At 39.9% G+C, this 20525-nt stretch overlaps 3 protein-coding genes across 3 annotated transcripts in view; 1 reads left to right on the top strand and 2 right to left on the bottom strand.

Moving 5' to 3' along the window:
* Positions 1–14019, top strand: part of LOC139139178 (uncharacterized) — an 18099-nt gene extending 4080 nt beyond the window's left edge. Inside the window, exons 2-6 of the mRNA XM_070707990.1 lie at positions 180–826; positions 1234–1396; positions 2232–2373; positions 7980–8115; positions 13489–14019. Coding sequence (XP_070564091.1) covers positions 291–826; positions 1234–1396; positions 2232–2373; positions 7980–8115; positions 13489–13525 — 1014 coding nt within the window. The 5' untranslated portion in view covers positions 180–290 and the 3' untranslated portion in view covers positions 13526–14019. The remainder of the gene's footprint in view (positions 1–179; positions 827–1233; positions 1397–2231; positions 2374–7979; positions 8116–13488) is intronic.
* Positions 14020–14141: 122 nt separating this feature from the next.
* Positions 14142–16753, bottom strand: LOC139139179 (heat shock protein beta-2-like). Its single transcript, XM_070707991.1, has one exon. It carries the CDS (start codon positions 16505–16507, stop codon positions 15869–15871), a length of 639 nt encoding a protein of 212 aa, XP_070564092.1. The 5' UTR covers positions 16508–16753; the 3' UTR covers positions 14142–15868.
* A 2308-nt stretch (positions 16754–19061) lies between these two features.
* On the bottom strand, positions 19062–20458 carry LOC139139176 (alpha-crystallin A chain-like). The gene has a single exon (XM_070707989.1). The coding sequence runs from the start codon at positions 20183–20185 to the stop codon at positions 19616–19618; it is 570 nt and encodes a 189-aa protein (XP_070564090.1). The 5' UTR covers positions 20186–20458; the 3' UTR covers positions 19062–19615.
* Between the last annotated feature and the right edge of the window lie 67 nt (positions 20459–20525).

Genomic DNA, 20525 nt, shown 5'->3' with positions numbered 1-20525 from the left:
ATTCGCCCGAAGTCACAAAATATCGACATAATTTTAAGGATATTTAAACAAAATGCACGGAAAAGGGACGGCCTTATTGCACCGCAATGCATCAGATAAAAGATATTTAGAAAAACTGAAAAGCTCTCTCTTGTCGATTTATATTATTTATTTCTCTTGTATTTCATTTATCTTTCTAGACAGACCAGCGGAGGTATCTTTTGCCGCTTGGAGTCATTGGTGGTGGCCCCAACTATGCGTATAAGCACATCAAGGTCGCTGCCCGATTCGCAATACACTTGAACAGAACGATGGTTTTGACCCCGATTTTCCGACACAGATCCCCTCTCCTCGTTCCTTTCCAAGACACGTTCGACATCGCCCAGTTTGCAAAAATCACACAGACGGCGGAATTGAAGGAATTCAAACGAGAATGCGGCAGTATGGTCAAGGTGGTCCTGATGGGGCCTCACACCAGACAGGATCTTTTCAGTGAAATGAGTAGAAATTACAAGAAGCTAAAGAAAAAGTATCTTGCAAAGTTTGGGATTACTCTGCCAAGTGACGCAACGGTTCCGAGCACAGACGAAGACGCCCGAGAACGACTTGAGTCAAGTGCCAACGAGACTTGCGTCGGCGTCTTCATCTCGTACTCCTACGTCCATCAGTCCACACTCTTGAACGGGATGGGCCTTCCCATGAACGCAACAGCGGATATCGCCACCTCTGTTGACCGGCACCTGAAGAGAGTGCCCACCATTACAAGTGTCGCTGACGCTGTCAAGGATTCAATCTGTGAGGGGAAACCTTACCTAGCTCTGCACTGGAGAAACAAAACAGGAGAGCAGTGAGTTTTTTTGTTTGTTTTTTATTTTTTTGGGGGGAGGGGGCTCTCAAGATGATCAAAACTTCTAGTTTTGTGTGCCATCGACTGTAAGGGGGACACCCACTTGAAAACAAACAAGCAAGTAAACAAAAATACAAAAATAAAAGTAATTTAAAGCAAAAGGGATTTAAAAACAGGGAAAAAGCGGCATTCATTTTGTCCGAATGCGAGGAAGGGCGTTTTTATATACATGCAGCATACACATTGCGAGTGAGAAAGTATAAGAATACAGAGGTCTCTGAGATTTTCGTGTCTTTGAAGACCTGATGTCTATATACATTACGATGATCTCCATTCATATTTAGGTGATATTGTACGAGTAGATATTTTCTCGTCGTTCTTCTAATAACCATTGCTTATCTTCACAGATGCAGCTCAAAGAGAAAGACATCCCTGATTAACCCTGTGAACTGCCGAAAATTTCTTTCCTCGCTAACAAAGGCAGGCGATAAATTTGCCAGCGACGTCTCCGATATCATGAGCATTCATAACCTGTCATGCATATATGTGGCTTATTTACCGTATTCCAAGGTAAAGTAGCTCCCATCATGACAATTTCGTTATATACTTTTGAAATGTTAAAGTAACACATAAAAATATTCATGTTTTCACCCCATTTTCCTTCCTGATAATCAATCTCTCCAATTGAAAAAGAAAAGGGATGTGCGGCAGTCCAGTACCTTTTTAGTGGACGGTGTCAAACCATTGATAATCTATTGACAGACCTCAGCTGCAAAGTGTACATGCGTAAAATTGATTACCATGCACTGTGTAAGCTTATTGTCTTGAGCGAACCGCGCGGACTAGCGGACAGCATTCAGAAAGAACAGTGATTTCATAATATAATTCTGAACTGAAAAATGACATCTATCGCATTATCAATCATGCCATCTGTTGCGGCTGTTTCGAAAGTGACAATGTCAAACATTTTTTCTCACCCAACTCTTCGTTGTTTATATTTCGATCTCTGTCACTATAGATAAAAACATGAATTAATAGAAGCAATATTTTTACTTTTGGTGCATTATTTTCTATTACTTTTGTTCTGTTCTTGTTATACCCCCCCCTCCAAAAAAAAAACCATGCCCAAATACCTAGTATTCAACTTTTTAAACACAGCCTGTAATGTCAAATGTTATCTTTAAAAACTGAATTTCAGTTCGGACCAGAATTTTTGTGTGGGCATCGCGATGATATACTAGTATTGTACACAAAGTGGTGATTTTGAAGACCAATGCTTTGTATTTCAATATGAGGCGAAGAGAAACTATACTTATTTTTCGACAAAATATCTTTAATGAAAATATTATCAAAATTGGAGCCATTGTCTCTTTGAGGTTGTTGCAGATATCTGTCTCTTGCACAGGAAATAATTGACATGTTATCCAGAAGAATAGAAGACATTTCCACGGCTGCAGACATCTTGGAGGCTGCAGATACCTCCAGTGTGTCAGCAGTGTTGACTGACGAATACATGTTTTCGCTCGTCGAGCAAGAAATCTGCTACCGTGAGTATGACAATCATATCAAGCTTTCTGAGGTGTTCTGGTATATTGACCTGATCAGCGACAGAAAATCTTTGTCGCCTTTACCACAAGCTCGATAAAATTTTATATCATACTTATAGAATTGAGCCATATAAACCATGAAGTTTACATGGTTATGGAAAAAATGCGATTATACACAGTTCACCAAAGTTGATTTTGAGAAGCTTATATATGAAAGATAATTTATTGCTCGTTGAGTCCATCGCATAGAGAGTGCAAGGAGAAATACAATGCACTGGTCAAGATATCAGTGACGACAGTCGCATCGTATGAAAGTTCACAGAACCTTCAAAGAGCCAACCTCGCCGAAATCGCAATGGTTTTTGATCGATTTCATGCAATCCACGCATAATTACAAGGTCAAATATTGACTGTCGGCATTAGCATTACAGGTAAAATAAATGTTTGAAAGAATGTATATCGGATACAACATGCTGCAAGATACTATAGAGATATAAGCTTACTGACTTCTCATACCCTACTAAATTGAAAAAAAATATAATCGAACCACTCCACCCTTTCTCTCAAAGTGCGCATTTCAACAGGGTACTGTGCGGTTTTTTTTTGCTTAAATTCCATGTACTATATCATGTACTAGTCACCGAATTCGTCATTACAAAGTTCTCTCATTGGGGTGCATGTCAAGATGTCATGCTCGTAACGAAAATTTTCATACAGTCAACATATGTGCTGCATCAATGTAATCTGATTAATCTAATATCGGTGTGCTGCATGTTATAACTGGATTATTGCATAGCATTATTGAATAATCTCGTCATAGTATGTCATAATAACATTCAAGCATAGAGTATTTCATTTTAATTGAATCATATCATTCCCACACTACAGTATTGCGTAGACAAACTGCAGTATTGCATATAGGCGAATTTTGGCTGGCGTTTTACGCCATATTCATCATGATCAGGTGCTGATGACAGGAAAATTTATGAGGAGCTCGGGCCATTGTATATGCAGACCAGGCAGTGATGAGTACGACGCTTTTGAAAGAATTTCGGCTTAGTAGCTACCCCGCCACCAGCTGTGGTCGGCAGGCCCTTTGATTAATCTGATTAGGGGCTGGACACAAATTGCGGGGGGGGGGGTTCAAAAATGACCCTGCGCGAAAAATAGGGACCCTCAAAAGTGTTTGCTAGAAAAAGAGTGACCCTCCCTAGTTTTCATGCGCAAAAACAGTGACCCTACCCCAGCGTGTCACAGTTTGTATTAATAATATCTTAACTGACATATAATTTCTCATTTGACCTTTTAACTTTCAGAGAATACTTTTAACATTTACAAATAGTCACTCGGGTGAAATTCCAACATCTTATGGATTGCTCAGATCTGCTCTTTCAAACACCATATTCTCATCACGTACATTTATATCAATTGTCAAACATTTATAAAAGCACAGATTTAACTAGTTTTGTATTGAAAAAAATTGTTCATAGCTTCCTCATAGACTACAATTTATAGTGAATCAACATTGGAGAAATTCCAAAATCAAATCTCTTGCACACACAAGCACTTGTAACAAACCTAATCCAACCAAGTACATTAATATCAATTAACGAGTGTTTTTATATACACAGATTTAGCTAGTTTTGTATTGGGAAAAATGGTCATAGTTTCCTCATAGACTATTATGTATATTTCGGTGAAATTCTAATTCAAATTTCTTGTACCCATATATACTTAACACGATTGAAACTAATTTTGGATAATTGGATAGTGAAGTAATGTCGGTTTAATCTTCAAATGTAAGCTCATCTGCTTTCCTTTTTAAGTTATACACTTGTCTTTATGAGTAATTTGTAATATTGCAAACATTCAGCTATAGAGCATCCAGCACTGTAGAGAAATTTCAACAATATAAAGATCCAATCTTCCCAAATTAGCTTGGTTATTGAAGCACTCGTTTTTGAGAGTGGGGATTTCGTTGAGCAATTCTGTCTGTTGCTTCTCTGCCAGGTGACTGGATACCGTAAGTTGTGAGTGCAAACCCGATTGAAAACGCCTTTTTTTCCAATCGTATTACTTGTAACCACCCTATTCTTACCAAATAGATTTATATCAATTATCAAACATTTATAAATGCACAGATATTGCCAGTTATATATTGGAAAAAATGTTTCTAGTTTTCTCATACTCTACCATGTATAGTGAATCAACATTTTTATGGAATCCAACATCAAATTTCTTGTACACACATGTACTTTTTACCTCCCACTTCAAGCATAGTACATTTACATAAATTATCAAACATATATAAATGTACAGATGTAACTTGTTTTCTAGAGGTTAAGAGTTTGCCCAATAGATTCCAATTTATTATTATTTGATATTTTTGCGTGAAGCACTGTATCGGCCACATCTTATCTTCTTATAGTTGCAAAAATGATGACCCTCCCCCAAAGACGGCGTGAAATTTCATGACCCTTCAAAAATACTTGCGCGAAAAATAGCGACCCACCTCCAAAACACACCGCCCCCCCCTAATGTCCATCCAGTCCCTTACTGGAAACTGACCTGTTTTCGTATGCAGATAACGCTCTCTCTCTCTCTCTCTCTCTCTCTCTCTCTCTCTCTCTCTCTCTCTCTCTCTCTCTCTCTCTCTCTCCTCTCTCTCTCTCTCAGTCTTACAGCTGTAATAATTGACTTTTAGGTTAAAATCTTGTGTATCTGGATGCAGTTTCTCATAGTTTACTCAAATTATGTAAAATGTCCTTTTCCAATAAGTCAAATATTTATAAAGGGTTACAATAGTGAAAGTAACCTACAAAGGAGGCAGGGTCGGTGATATAGCTGTTTGTGGTGATCCGCGTTCACAGAAATCGAGTTTTTATCACGCTGTTGAAGTCGCACTTACTAGAGGATGGCTTATAAAAGAGATAACAGAGGATTCTTTTAAATGTAAATTTACCAGTTTTAATTTTTCATCTGCTTTCTAGCTATGATATGACCACCTAACCGACTAGATTTCTCTCCATTGTCCGGCAGGAAATTTTCCTCTACTTCCTCCTCTTAAATAAGATCCCCCACAGACCCTAAAACCCTAAAAATCGAATGGTTCTCCCTACCCACACGCGAGACTTTCACTCAAGTTGTCTGACATAAAGTAAAAAAAGAAAAGTCGATAAAAATGTCCCATCCGTCGAATAAAAAAATGACACCCACCCTTTCCTTGCCCGCTTATTCGAGAAAAATAATTGTTGTCAGCTGGTCACAAAACCACTTGCGAATTCGAACACGCTTCGCGTCCGCAATCTCTAAGCGATGACCCCTATAAATATGATTTCCATGATATCATCTAAAATTAACCGTGCAAAATCAGATATGCTATCCTCTGTATAAGGTGTACATAACCATTGGGTGAATTAACTTCGGTTTCCTTATCTCACACTATCGCTGTAGTAAAACGTACAGCTACGCAATTATAATATTCAACTCCTCTTATCATAAAGGCCAAATTAAAAAAAGTCTGTTTACGGTAACATGCTTTTAAAATTAGGCTGACACTAATGAAATGCGGTAAAATTTAGAGATCTTACTCAAAGTTTTTGAAAATGCGAAAAAAATATGTCTTTTGTCGGTAGGTATTTCTAGGGTAGGTCCGGTTACCGGAAACATATTTTTTTATTTGGCCAGATAACGCGCGTGATTTTCTCATTAATTTTGAAACGTAAAATCTCGATTCCCATCTCTATCTGGACGCACAATTGTCGAGCCGGTAGGATTGAAAGAAAACTATCAAATGACCTAATTAAACTACGAATTGTAAAATCATCTGATGTTCATATCGATCAAAAATAATAGAAGAGCAGGGCTTAGTGTATGGATACTGATACAAACGAATACGGGCGGTATCATAGTTACCATCATAATGAAATCCGGTCTCTAGGATTAGAAATGTTTTGTTGATCGTCCAATCGTCAGCACGACTCCAATGACACTGGTGTATGGCACTTGGCATTATTACAGTTCAGGATATTGCCACGAGAGAGGTAGTCGGGATACACGAACAGAGTGGAGGCTTTCGGTCTTCAAAGTTAACACCCGTTTATTCTATACGTCTGGAACTTACATATCGTCAGAGATAGAGATAGCGCGCACTCCCCTCTCCCATGCTCCTAATGTTACTGAAATCTTTGGTTTTAATACAATACATAAAAGGAGTGTTTTCAATTATGTGAGATTTATGAATTAAAGATAAAACACTATATCCGGTCACAAACATAAGAACAGTCCTTGAACTCCAATTTACATGCCACAATAAAATATTCATAACTCACACGTCACAAAGCCGTCAGTCACGTGACTTTCTCATTTTCCTTCATTAAGTACTGACTACCATCATTCAAACATATACGTTGTTTTCGTCTGGACTTCATAAACATCCTCCAGGCTTGTATATCGTGATTAGCGTCTTCGTGAATTTGCCGCGAATATGATGAGGTCTTGTTGTTTTTAATTAATATTTTTTGTATCAACAGTTGCTGGATGCATTGACCTTCGTGCGAGATAAACTATCCTCGAAACAACATTCAAAAGCGTTTCTCGTAAAGTTACAAACAATCGCCTATCATTATCTGGAAAGGAAAAGAGAAAAAACCCTTAATTTCTAACTTCACACTGATATTGCATTGTGAGCTTCTATGCTATGCGTTTAAGATGTTTTTTTTAACTCTTGCACGTCGCAAATACTAAAAGTGAGGAAGACTTCCATTTTGATCGAAAAGTGAATTGCATCTTTTTAAGCATTGAGCTATCGATTTCATGTTTCTCACATTCTTTAGGAAAGCGATAGTTTGCATACTTTTGTATTTTGGTTTACAGTTCTCGGTAACGTTTCTTACCCTGCGCATAAGGAAGTGGCGATGGAAAGTCCCTAATTGTTCAAACTGACTTTTAATTCCTGTTTCCAAGACAATAACTCAATTCCACATACCATGCAGGTTTAAAGGACGTAGGTCGTCAAAACACGCATGTGTAAACATTTTGCTGCTATCAAGGTTGTTTGCGCCTCGAAATTTAAAGACTTAAACCTTTGCTCAAATTTCCAGTAAGAAAATGTTAAGCCATAATTTTCAAAATCAAGAATACAAATCAGGGGTCACTGTACAAAATTTGGTACTGGAGAAAATAAATTATCTAATATTTCCCGATAATGGCCACCACCATGTGTTAACTCTATGGTGATTTTCACAAAAATAAGCCCGTTGAAAGTGTATTTACTCCATGAGCTTCAAAAGGAGCACCCACAAATGGTAGACCAAAAAGCGTCATTTGTAAAAGTTTTTGAGTCCGAATATCTGTCGGCGAGGCGCATTCTACCTCAAGCTTAAACAAAAGTAGGTCATCCGCAGGCAATCTTAGTGATTTCTACCTAGATTGTCAGTGTAACGGCGAGATTTTACAACGGCGTATCGAAGTATAAAACCCTCTAGCATTTTATGAAAATATCAGATGATCTTACACTTGCAACCAAAGTAGAGTACCAGTCCGAATTTTCATAAGTAGACCCAGCGCTTAACTATACTTTGACTATATCTTTGACATACTTGCAGGTGCTGAAGTCTTCATTGGTTCAATGTGGTCAAATTGGGCTAATTTTGTTGCCTCAGAGTTTGAATCTGAAGACAGGCCGGTATATTACCTCCTTGGCGTAAGGGGGTCGTTGGTGGAACCGGTCGCGAATATCACGTGAGTACGTAGCCTAGTGTGAGTCTCTACTTCCACAGTGGTGGCGCTCTATATGGCTGGCATTACTGCATAAACTTGAACCATAGGAGGTCGCCTACGTGTCCGTCCGCAGGGGTGGGTAGGTGTTTTGTTGTATTGCTAATATAGTTTATTTTACCAACCTTTGGTGTTTTGGTCTTGCACTGCCCTTGACAATCTTGCGTAAACGTTTTATCACTATGCTGCATCTATTATCTGAAGCGTTTGGTAAATCACTAATCTGTGGACGCTGTCATAATATTACCACTGGATTAACTTTGACAAAGTCAACAACGAACGCGCCAGCAAGGTGTATTTTTTACCTTGCTGGTGCGTTCGTTGTTGACTTTGTCAAAGTTAATCCTATCCTGTGATAATCTGGTGACAGCGTCCACAGATTAGTAATTTACCCTCGCTTGCTTTGGCGAATAAGGCAATCAAACTACTCAGATAATAGACGCAACACAGTGACAAAACTTCCCTTATAAATGCCGGATTACAGTAAATCTATGCAAATGTAAAAAAGCCACGCTACTGATCGGACGTGCCGTGTCTAGTCCAAGAATCGTGTCATTTACCGTGTTCAAGCTGTTAAATGTCATCAAATGACGCATACAATATCTATAAATACACAGTGAATACAGTCGGGTTGAAAATAAACTTTGAAAATGCCGTAATTTTTTTTTTCAGAGACGGCAACAGCGTGTTCCGTGAAGAGCATTTGACCCCATTTGCAAATATCACGACACTGTCAATCATGATTATTCAAATTTATCACATGGTCAGAGCGATAATTACCCCACTGGTCGAAACAAATATAACGCACCGACTTATCAGAGCAATGCAATTAGATAAAGATCACAAACAATAAATACTAACACAACACACATACATCCATCCAGGGAAGGAGCGAACGATACACGGTTTTCTCTTTTGGAGCATGTAGTGGTCCTGAAAAGGACCGTTAGGCATTTGGTCCTGAGAAGGACCGTTTTTGTGGTTCTAATATCACCTGTGTCCCACATAAGGGACGCCTTTGGGATTTGGGTATAGACCTCGAACTTTTGTCTAGGGTTAGAGGGAGTGACTAACCCTAACCCTTACCCTAAGCCTAACCCTAACCATCGGAAATACATATAAACAAATAAATAAATAAACTGCTCTTTATTTAAAAATATAAGCAAAACAGCCTTTTCGCTGTTATTTTATTAAAAATAAAATAACAAAAGTCATCAAACTTCGAAGGCACACCGCATATGCGATCAATTCCACAAGTCAAACAAAAGATTCAATTTGTTTTCCTATTGTAACAAAAAGTTCTTTATGATGAGTTGAGAATAAAACAAAAAATACTGTAAATCTGTTCAGAAAGAGCTTGAACGGCGCGGTATCACTTTTCCTACTGCGTCTGCATCTACAAAACGTCCTTGCGACACTTCGGCAAAAAATTGCGAGACTGGAGCGAGAAAGTGACACTTACCAAAGAGAGATGGTGAGAATTTATCATCTCACCAAGGAGAGCATTTCTCACTGCTCACCGGTGAGAATTCAAAAAACTTCACCGCTAGCAGTGAGAATGACAAGATATTCACACCAATTGCGAGAAAGCGTCACTTTCTCGCGCCAGTCTCGCATTTTTTTCCTATGGTGCAGGTGGTTGCTTCAGCTTTAGCCCTGATACGACGCTGTGTGGTGGTGGTGGTGGTGGTGGTTGAGGGGGGGGGGGGTCGTAAAACGCCGGGAACAAACAGCATCGTACTCAGGGCTAGGATAGCATCAACTGAACAAACACCGCAGCAAGCAGCTCAATATAGATTGCTGCCATCGTATTGCCAGTATACACCTTATCGACATTATTCGATGCCACCTTCATCACCGTACGTCTATTAGAGACGCCCAGATAAAATTCCGACGACAGCGGCCACACCGTAATCGACTGTGTGACCGACTCCTCTCCCCCTCCCTTCCCAACACACACCCCCAGCAACTATCCATATTGTTTTTCCATAAACTCTATCTGTGTTTAGCGTCAGTTGCTTTTCCCAAAGACGGAAAACCCTCGCTTCAGTTTTCGAGTTGGATAAAATCATTGATAACATTGAAATTTACCTTTTTCAGATTTTTTTTGTTCGATAAATGGATATCCTTGTCTTACACATCCATGATGAAATCAACATGTTCAAAAAAAGTCACGCCTTTTCAATAAAAAAAATCATGACATTTGGTACATTGCCTATGTGTTTTGTGTGTAGAAAACATCAGAGGCAGTGAAATGTAGACCGTCTTTTCAAATTGGGGATGGAATCGCCTCAGTTTACTCCAGTTGTCGTTCATAAAGCAGGATAAACATTCAGAAAAAGTTGTCCGGCTATCGGAAAATTAGAAATCATGGCTCCACAATTAGTTTTTTTTGCTCCATGCTCGCGGTTCATCAGGGTTTAGATTGCACATGTTTTATTACAAGATGTGTCAGCAAGTCTAACTATGTCCTTACGACATAAAAGTAGTAGAGGTATAACATGACAAAAACGTAAAACCTTGAAAATTAAAAAAAAACATTATGTAATTGCTTCTTCGCTGTACCCTCGTACAATAACTTGAAATTACGGAGGACATTGCTACGTGATGCTATTGGGCATTCGGCTTTTCCATTCACGTCCAATTTTCTCACGGTCTATTAGTCTAAGACAACAAATTACACCTGTGTACCCTAATCAAGACACAGATAAACATGTGGATATCCTAATCGTGACACAGGACATGTTCCAGAAACGTTTCACACATTCAACTTGCGTCTATAGATTGCCAACTTCTTTGTACCGTTTATCAAACTTGATACCAATGGTCATTTCAAGACTTCATTATCTTCACCCACGGTCGGCAAACTTTTGTACTAACACAACGAAAATGAGAAAACATTGTAAAATGACTGCAATAATGAAATGGAGACAGTTTCTCTGAACCTTTGAGATAAGAACAATACCGATGAAAGTATGTCAGTTTTTGATTGTGGTTGTGACCGCACGATACATGTCATACTATTGCATCAAACTAGTAAATCAATTGAGAAAAATAACAAAATAATTATTATGTGCAGGACTGTGGTGGTAGGCCGTATATACGGTAGAACTCCGGGTAAAAAAAGCATCGTATGAAGGGCTGTACCATGGTAGCTCCATGGCTATACTCATGCCTTCACAGAAAGATCATTTTCGGCAAGTCAGTGATCGTATCGCCAATCGCGTCTTTGATACTGCTCTATAGAAAATCCATTTGACATCAGTCTATTTTGAATTTTGTTTTTAGAGTAGTATTTCCTTAACCCAAAAGTAAAAGACAAATAGGTTTCTGTTAAGAATATTTGAGACCACGAGCACTATTGTTACTATTGGCACATCGTTGAAATCCAGTAGTGCAGGACTGCTTTTCTAGTCATTTGCGTCTGTCACAGCCAGTCAATCCATGGCAAACGTTACAGTGATTGACGAAAAGCTGGCAATACGCATCTGTCTTTTCATTTACAATAGTGTCGAAAGGTCATTAGGTCTGGAAATTTTCGTCAACAGATAAGCGAAAAATGCAAAAACTACATAGACAGACATACGTCATTCGCGAGTACAGACAACGGCGACGTATCAGAAAAAGCTTACTTGCGATCGCGGCAAACTGCGTCACGGCGTGGTAAAATATCAACGCTCGGATTTGTCATACCTGTACAGTATATTCCAATAGTCTCAGTTTCAATATCTGTCAATGGAAAACTTTAAGTTCTGTTTGTTACAAAATTGGTTATACATAAGACTGTCATCATGCTGTAGTATATAACGAAGTTTTAGTTTAAGTCGACGTTCACACTGACTGCAGTTAACGTTAGGCAGACGTTGGATATTGCTACGGCCATAAAATGATCGCGTTCAGTGTATTTTACAAGTGGAGACAAATCCCTTGGTCAGGTTTCCATCACATTTAGACAGAAGGTGATAATTGAATGAGGGGTGTAACAGATAGTGTTTACCCCTCCATTAACCATCGTCCACACGTGACTTCGAAAAATCCCGCCCAGTGTCTGTAAATTGTGTGCCTCATGAATAATCGTTCTATTGTGCGCCCACGGTCCCTTAAATCCCCGTTTAATGTCAAAGGACAAATACGAAAAAAGAAATCGTTACAAAACCAGTGCTAACATAAGAAAAAGGACACCAAAGCTGCAAAGAAAGGTTGCTGGTATAAATCTTTATTGGCAATACATATCATAGTCAAACGTATTAAAATAAAATAAACCATAGCAAGAAGAACCTTGTCCTGAGACCAAGACACTCCTACCCCTGGGGACGGACTTTGGTGCGATTTCCTATGCTTGAACGAGTGACTCGGCGTAACAAAGGCACTTCAGAATCACAGTTAGATGCTTTCATGTTACGAAAGTTAAGTCAATTTTGTTCTATCATTATCACGATATATCAAGCAAAGATACATTCTTTTATTATCTTTAGTTGAGATACATGCACAATTATCCCGCGCGTTTTACTAATCTTACATCAGTTCGTCACTTTCCATGGCTCCGTACGTTGCTGTGGTGATGTTAGCCTCTCTTTGGTTGCATCAAATCACTGTTGTGAACGGACCATGTTGTAACCAATGACAACGAATATCTGCATGCGTAGACAACCAACTTGAAAAACTTTCAACGAGCTATCATGAACTGTCGTTTAGGCCAAAGTAATTAAATTCTTTGTTTTGCGTCCACTCTAAATGGGAAAAGGTACGCGTCTAAGCGGCTGAAAAACACACACAAGAAAATTAACACAATGTAATTTGATAGCAGCAAATAAAAAATGTAACAAAATTTTAGTTCAGAAAAGCTAAGCGGTCATGTCCTAAAATTTCCTATTCAAATACATTGTGTGTGTTTTTCATGAAAACCTTAAAAACCTACGCGGGTGGGGACGCAAAACAAAGAATTTAATTACTTTGGCCTTATTGAGTAGTATGACAAGTCAGCCCTGCCTCTAGCGTACTCATGGATAACAATACACGATTAGGTTAAGCAATCTTTTGCGGACTTGTCTAGAGGGCGATATTCCACTACAAACAAGTACCAAAATGTTCCCTATATCTAGGCTTTCAGAACTTATACAATTTACGGGGGTTCTGAGCTTATTTATAAAAAGGTCAATTACTTGTCTTGGAACCTTAAACACTTCGTAATGAACTTTCTCTTTCGTCTCCCCTCTCTCTGTCTCACTCTCTCCGTGTCTCTGTATATGTGCTTTCTCAGTTTCTGTTTCTCGTTTGCGCGCCTACAGAAATTTACATAGAGCTTTATAGTTTTCAATTGTTCCTTCATCGTTGCAGAATCAGCCGAGACAGCGACGGTGTACCACGACCATGAAATACCTGAGTAGGTCGGCCCGTCTGATCAATGATCGGTAAAGTAGCCGATGAGAACTTCTGAAGTTTTCCGACGAACTTGTGCACATCGTTCAAAGAAGGGCCGACTTGCAGTTGGAAGCTGTTATCCGATTGGTTAGCCGAATCTTACGGTTATGAATAATACTGTACAAATAAACTTCCTAAGTTGATGTGAATAGTGACAATCGACCAATCAGATATAACCTTGCAAACACGCTGCAAGTCAGCCGCAAGAGAAGTTAAAAAAACCGGAAAATATCTCAAAAGTAGTGGAAATTATTATTGTGAAATAAACAACTAAAAATAACAACAACCCCCAGTGATCATGCGAAACAGAATGAAGCAGAGGTACTGTTAGTCCTGTACTAAATCTGCATTGTTCTACCCCAACAACCCAAAATCACTTTCAAGTATACCATGTATTCATTTTTCAACGCAGCTTTTGCGTGTAATAAAAACACTTGTTTATTATAAAACAAAAATAATGTAATTTTTATCAATACAACCACCACAACCACCATCATATCATTATCACTGTCAACACCACCACCACCACCACCATCATCAACAACATCATACCATTTATAAATCTCTGCTCTCCTTTGTTGACAATTTTATTGGAAAAAAAATAACTTAAGATCACAGAACTTAAAAAAGTGCGAAAAGCTGCTGAGAAACTTCTTGGTCATATGCTGGTTGATTGTGCCTGGCAATTTCTACTATCTGGTTCATCGATCGAGGGAGTTTTTTCAGTGATATATTTGCATTAGGTACTAGGCACTTGGTAGAATGCGCTTCGGAGACAGATATTCGGACTCCCAAGATTTTACAATATTCTTTTGGCCTATCCGACTTGCAGGGCTCGTTTTGAAGCTCATTGATTATCTAACGTTTTCATCGGCTTAGTTTTGTGAAAATCGGAGATTGCATGTTCCTCCGTAGAGACAACACAGGGATGGCGGCCATTTTGAATTTCAAATATCGGTAAATACTGGATTAATTTGTTTCTCGAGTACCAAAAGTCACACTGTTACCCGTGATTCTTATTCTCGACATTGAAAGAGATTGGTTGAAAATTTGCCCTTGTGGAAACTTTGAGCAAATGTTTCCGAGGCGCGTACTACCTTAAAGGGAAACAGTCGTCGGAACTGCGCCTGTGCGAGTTTCTTGTTTACAAACAATGTATTTTGTGCACGATATTTAATTTATATGATGTAGATTATGATAGAGTTTTAACTTTCATCAATCACCATCGTACCTTGGATACAGTGTTTACTTTGATCGTATGGGTCCCATACGACCTTTGAGCACAGTTCCGACGACTGTATCCCTTTAATGTGTACCAGTGTTTTTCGAGAAAGAATAATCGCTGTAGGCGTAAGTATGATGCCCCTGTCGGGTTCAGGATAGTTAGTATTTTAGAGAACGACAATTTCACCTTTAGGGGAGAAGGAAAAACCTGGGAAAATCTGTAGTGCAATAATTCAAAAAACAAATGTAGCCTTGCTGGTTTGGAAAAAGACAATTACTATAGTATTTACATGATTGTCGGCCATAAAAATGGGATTTTTGGAAAGACTGCATGTCATACAAAAAGTGTCAAAGCTCGGAGCGTGAAAGTAAATGTATTCGAAGATTTGGATGTAACGTAGAGAGTGGATCAGATCCGTTCCACTCCACTGTGCATGGGTTTTGAGTAATACACGATGCTATATGGTATAGGACACTATCGGTTGAAATGCATGAAGTGCAATATACTCATGGATGTAAAAAAATAGAGATATACCTGATCATTATGTGCTGGAATATTTTGTAAAATTGTTTACAGTGACTTGCAGCTACTATCTTTGTAATCATGAATCGAGTGTTCAATTGTGGTTAAGGTACGTGAGGCAGCGGTGACATAACGCCAGGTATGAAGCAACACAAACAATACTACTTTACCGTACCTGTTGTGACCGCTGTTCGGCTTATCGGTACTCGGCAAACATTGGCAACCTTTGACCCATACTTATTGTACCCTATATTCTGACATGGCGTATGCTCTATACAAACTGTTTTATAACGGTAAAACAACCAACAACACCTTTTCATTTCAGACTAGTAAAAGACCAAAGACGTGGAAGCTGTTTGATAGCCAACATGTAAGGGACACAGTTAGTATTTTACAGTATACAACAAAACAACCCCTATTGACTTGATCTAGAAATGAGTGTAGGATAAGAGAACAATTCGAAATGTTCAAAAGGTTACACAAAGAATAAGTCTGATAATCCACTTGTTCAAGTCGTGTTCCGCAAAGAATACAAACAAGGTGAGGACTTCAATTTTCTTCGACTGTGTCCGAGGCCTTCTCAGCCTCCTCGGGCTCGTCTGCTTTTGGTGTCTCGTCTCCTGGCCCTACGAACACGGCTGGCTCTTCCTCTTCGATGTCCCCGATTTCCTTCGGCGGGTCTCCCATCTGAATCGGTATGACTCGCTCCTTTGGTTTCTCAATCGACAATTTTGGCGCCTCCAGAGTCAGAATGCCGTCTTGTGACATGTAGGACTTGACATTGTCAACATCCGTACCTTCTGGTAGAACGTACTGGCGGGTGAATTCACGAGATATGTATCCATGCTCGTCTTCTTTCTCCTCGTGCTTTGCGTGAACTACGATGCGATTTTCGGCAAGTTTGACGTTAATTTCCTCGGGACTGAAGTGCTGCACGTCCAGCATGACTCGAAACCTGTCGGCCGTGTCTTCATACTGGCTTGGACGCCGCTGCAACGACCGACCTGCACTTGGACGCCGAGTTGTTGTTGTGGATGGCGAGACGAAGTAACCTCGGTACAGACTAGGTGTGTCGTAGAATGGCGCCAGGCCGAGTCCAGTGCGTTGGTAGCCGAGCGCTTCGTCGAACAATCGAGACGTGCGGTCGTAGTCATCGAAAAATGGGTGTGTGAACGGGATCTTCGACATACCGGTTACTTTGTCGGTCCTGTGTAAAAGTTTGTGGAGAAAGTACTTGCTTGCAGCCTTTGTAGCGAAGGGGAATGATTTGATGTGAGCGCTGGTTTTCCGGACCTTCAGAAAACTCCAGAAAGAACACACCTTCGTAACATGACGCTCGACCCAATGACCTGACAGGCACTCAACATAGCTTTGTGTCAACGTTTTATTGTTGTGTTGTCACATGTCAACAACAGTAGCGTCATCTATCTTAGGGGTACTGAACCGAGTTCAATCAGTAACTATTTACCCTAATGATTCCCCTCATTGTCAAGGTCGTCACAGGTCAGAGTTTTGTTGTTGTCCATAGACTAAGATTTAACTGTGTGACAAGCATTTGGCTATAGGTAGCTGTGGGTCAATAGCTGTGTTGTGTTTTTAACCCTGCCACGACAGTCAAAACCAGCCTGTAAAAGGTAGAAATCCCGTCCGAAAACACCACAGCTATGGACCCACAGCTACAGGTTATAGGCTGTTAGTGAATGATGAGGTTTTGCATCAAGCGTGTTCGGAAATATATTCCTGTATTACGTCATTATTAGTACAGTGTCTTACTATAGATACTCTGATAGCATTCCTTCTATTAAGACTAAGCTCTGAGGCACCGCTTTCTATCACTGTTTATCTTACCAACCAGAGATTCCATCTGCTAAGACAATAGGTCTTATCCATCATGTGCCTTTCTCATGCATGACTAATAGACACTTTCCCGCCAAAAGTGCTTTATCTACGGGAATCTTGCCTTCCCTAATCAGAGACTTTTCCACCCTCATTAGAGACACTTCACGTCACTGGACTCTATGCACGGTCTCTCACCCAAGTGTTATGCTTCACTGTATTAGCCACTGTCTATTATATTAGTATAGAATAAAGTAGTCATTTATAGTATTAGACGACTTCGTCTCCCGACTGCTTACTCAGACCATGGAGGTACTACCTCCATGCTCAGACCTGGTCATATTCCACACAAAGCGAAAATTACATTTGAACTCTTATGCTGGGTTAAAATCAATGAAAAACTGGCATGAAGACCTGTAGCAGCAATAACCAATTCGGGACACTTAACAAACAAGTTGCAACGGGACGGCGAGACGATGCCGGTGTTCCAACGTCAGTTATGACCGCCGATGAAGCGCCTGTTGGACATGTGTGCCAGATGACCCACGGTCCCTCCACAAGTGGAGGTACCGTGCCTGACCCATCGTCCAGCGCTTCGCCAGATGTTGTGGTATCCATACAGTGTAGTTTTCGACAGAGCGAAAAGTAGGCCTACATTGCATTTTGATCTAAAATAAATGAGAACTTACAATACTATAATAATGCATCATTGAACCCGAGAAAATTAAAATTTGTGCAGAATGTCATTAAACAAGTCACTGTCGGAACCTTTTACGGATTCGTCGGTTTGCACATTATTTTACGAAAACATTGCAAAATCGGGATCAAATACGTCAAAACTCATGCTATGTAGTAACAAAGCTTTACGAGAGCATATATTATTTGAAAGCAGAGTTGGCTTTTATCGCACATTACTTTGAAGTAGTGTTTGTACCTATCGCACTACACACACAAAAACATACATGCATATATATATATATATATATATATATATATATATATATATATATATATGTATATATATGGGCTACACCTTTGTGAAATGTATAACCAATCTCGTTGTGGACTTTTATATGTAGTCTAAGAAGTACAACCATCTAATTATGAAGGGCCTGGCCTCCACCTTTGGCAAACTATAAGGGACCGTCTCAGATTGTCGCATAAGTTCAAAAAGCGAAATTCGTTCGTTTACGGGGAGAGGGGGTTTGACCTGCATTCAATTAGTGAACTTCACTTTCACACTTTTATTATGTGATTTACATAGTGTGTAAAAATAAACAAAAACTGCACACTTGTACCGACACATTTCGCTTTAACTTGTTTCCAACTCGTTCGTGTCATGCTATGGTTAGTAGGCCTACTCAAATTTAATCGATTACTTGACGTTGTAATGTGCTCAGTGGATACAATCATATTCTTCAGAGGCCATATCAAAATGCTATAATGTCCTCTCATGCAGACATCAACTTTTCGCACTTTTAAACTTTCGTTAAGGGGGAGGGGGTTTTGATATAAACGTATGAATTTCGTTTTGTGAACTTATGCGACAACCTGAGACGGTCCCTAACCAATATGATAAATCGCTCTCTCGGGACAGGGCCGGGTGTGGGAAGACGAGAGTCCAACACTTATATACCCAGGGATGCTCCATTGGCTGATGGGGAGGGGCGTCAGATGCTTGTTTCATTGTTTGCATTTCATGATTTGCATATTTTCCGTATTTTCCATGGCAAGCATTCTGTTTCCTACAGTGAAGTGAATATTAAAGCATTGAGTCTTCATTTTAACGGTTATTACGTTGGAGGCAGAGTTTTTTTGTGTGTCCATATTTGACGCGTAGCCTCTTTCCTGATGGTTAATCCCACATTTGTCAAAACACAGTGAAATCAAATGACACGAGGCGTCATTGCAAGTTTTTGGTATTTTATTTGAACAAGAACAAGGAAAAAAATTACAAAGTATAACATCACAACACTGTGGAGTAACAAGCTAGAAAAACCGCTCCATTTCAGATAATTGGACAGTACTACTGAGGTCACACTACACATCACTTGTAAACAAGACCGGTCAATCATAATGCGCACTCGCCTTAGCTACAAGTTGTGTCTTTCTAAGCAACAGCTGTGTCTTTCTAACTATATTCTGAAATAATACAACACCATTAAACGTAGGAATCTAAATGTAATGTTCTTCATCGAATTCGGAGCAAAAGACAGCAAGTTCATAAACTTAAGCTTTGTGTAAGAAAAAAGTACAAATACAGCAGCTATCCTTACGGTACATGGCTTACAGACAGTTACAAATGCAAATGAAGGAAAAAGACATCGCTGGCTCAACTACTAGTGTGCCAATTTTTATCTGATTGCTAAACTAACGTATAGAAACATTTTCAGGTGACTATTACACCATTCTTGAATAGATGCATGCTTACTTAACGCCATGTGTTTAATAGAACTTCGACTATTCGGCTTTGGGGGTCTCGTCTTGAGGTTTTTCCTCTTCAGTTCCCTCGCCCTCGACTCCCTTCGGCGGGTCTCCCATCTGGATCGGTATGACTCGCTCCTTTGGTTTCTCAATCGACAATTTTGGCGCCTCCAGAGTCAGAATGCCGTCTTGTGACATGTAGGTCTTGACATTGTCAACATCTGTGCCTTCTGGTAGAACGTACTGGCGGGTGAATTCACGAGTTATGTAACCATGTTCGTCTTCTTTCTCCTCGTGCTTTGCGTGAACTACGATGCGATTTTCTACCAGTTTGACGTTTACCTCTTCGGGGCTGAAGTGCTTCACATCCAGCTTGACTCTAAACCTGTCGGCCGTGTCTTCATACTGGCTTTGCAGGCGCTGCAACGACTGACCTGCCTGTTGACGCCGAGTCGAGGACGGCGTGATGAAAAATCCTCGATAGAGACTTGGAGTGCTGGAGGGGGCAGGGACCAGGCCGCGTTGATAGCCACGCGTGTCGTCCAGTAACCATGGCAGAAGGTCGTAGTCGTCGAAAAATGGGTGGGTGAACGGGATCCTAGACATATTGGATGGCTTTCTCTCAGGCTAGTAAGACAGGACTGTTGCCACTCTGTGATTGCAATTGCCTCTCCGACGGGTTGTACTGCATGAGAAAGCGCGAAACGAACCTTTATATTTGTTACATTTTGGAAAATTCTAGAGACTAGAGTGTTTACAAATTACGTATGCAAAACAACGTTCGGGTCATCGTCAGGTCATTGCAGGACGACGAACGCAACCGTTTGTGCTGTTAAAGTGAAACATACCGATGTGATTGTATAACCGTGTTGGGCGAGCACTGGCACAGGGCAATAAAATAAACAATGCACTACGACATACTTTAATTATTTACAAGGCAAAAGTG

Source organism: Ptychodera flava, chromosome 8 (genome assembly GCF_041260155.1).
Source record: "Ptychodera flava strain L36383 chromosome 8, AS_Pfla_20210202, whole genome shotgun sequence".
Taxonomy (NCBI): domain Eukaryota; kingdom Metazoa; phylum Hemichordata; class Enteropneusta; family Ptychoderidae; genus Ptychodera; species Ptychodera flava.
This window is presented reverse-complemented; position numbering and strand designations above follow the sequence as displayed.

Excerpts from the sequence above, each read along its gene's own strand:
- LOC139139179 (XM_070707991.1), bottom strand. The coding sequence starts at position 16,507 with ATGTCGAAGATCCCGTTCACACACCCATTTTTCGATGACTACGACCGC.
- LOC139139176 (XM_070707989.1), bottom strand. The coding sequence starts at position 20,185 with ATGTCTAGGATCCCGTTCACCCACCCATTTTTCGACGACTACGACCTT.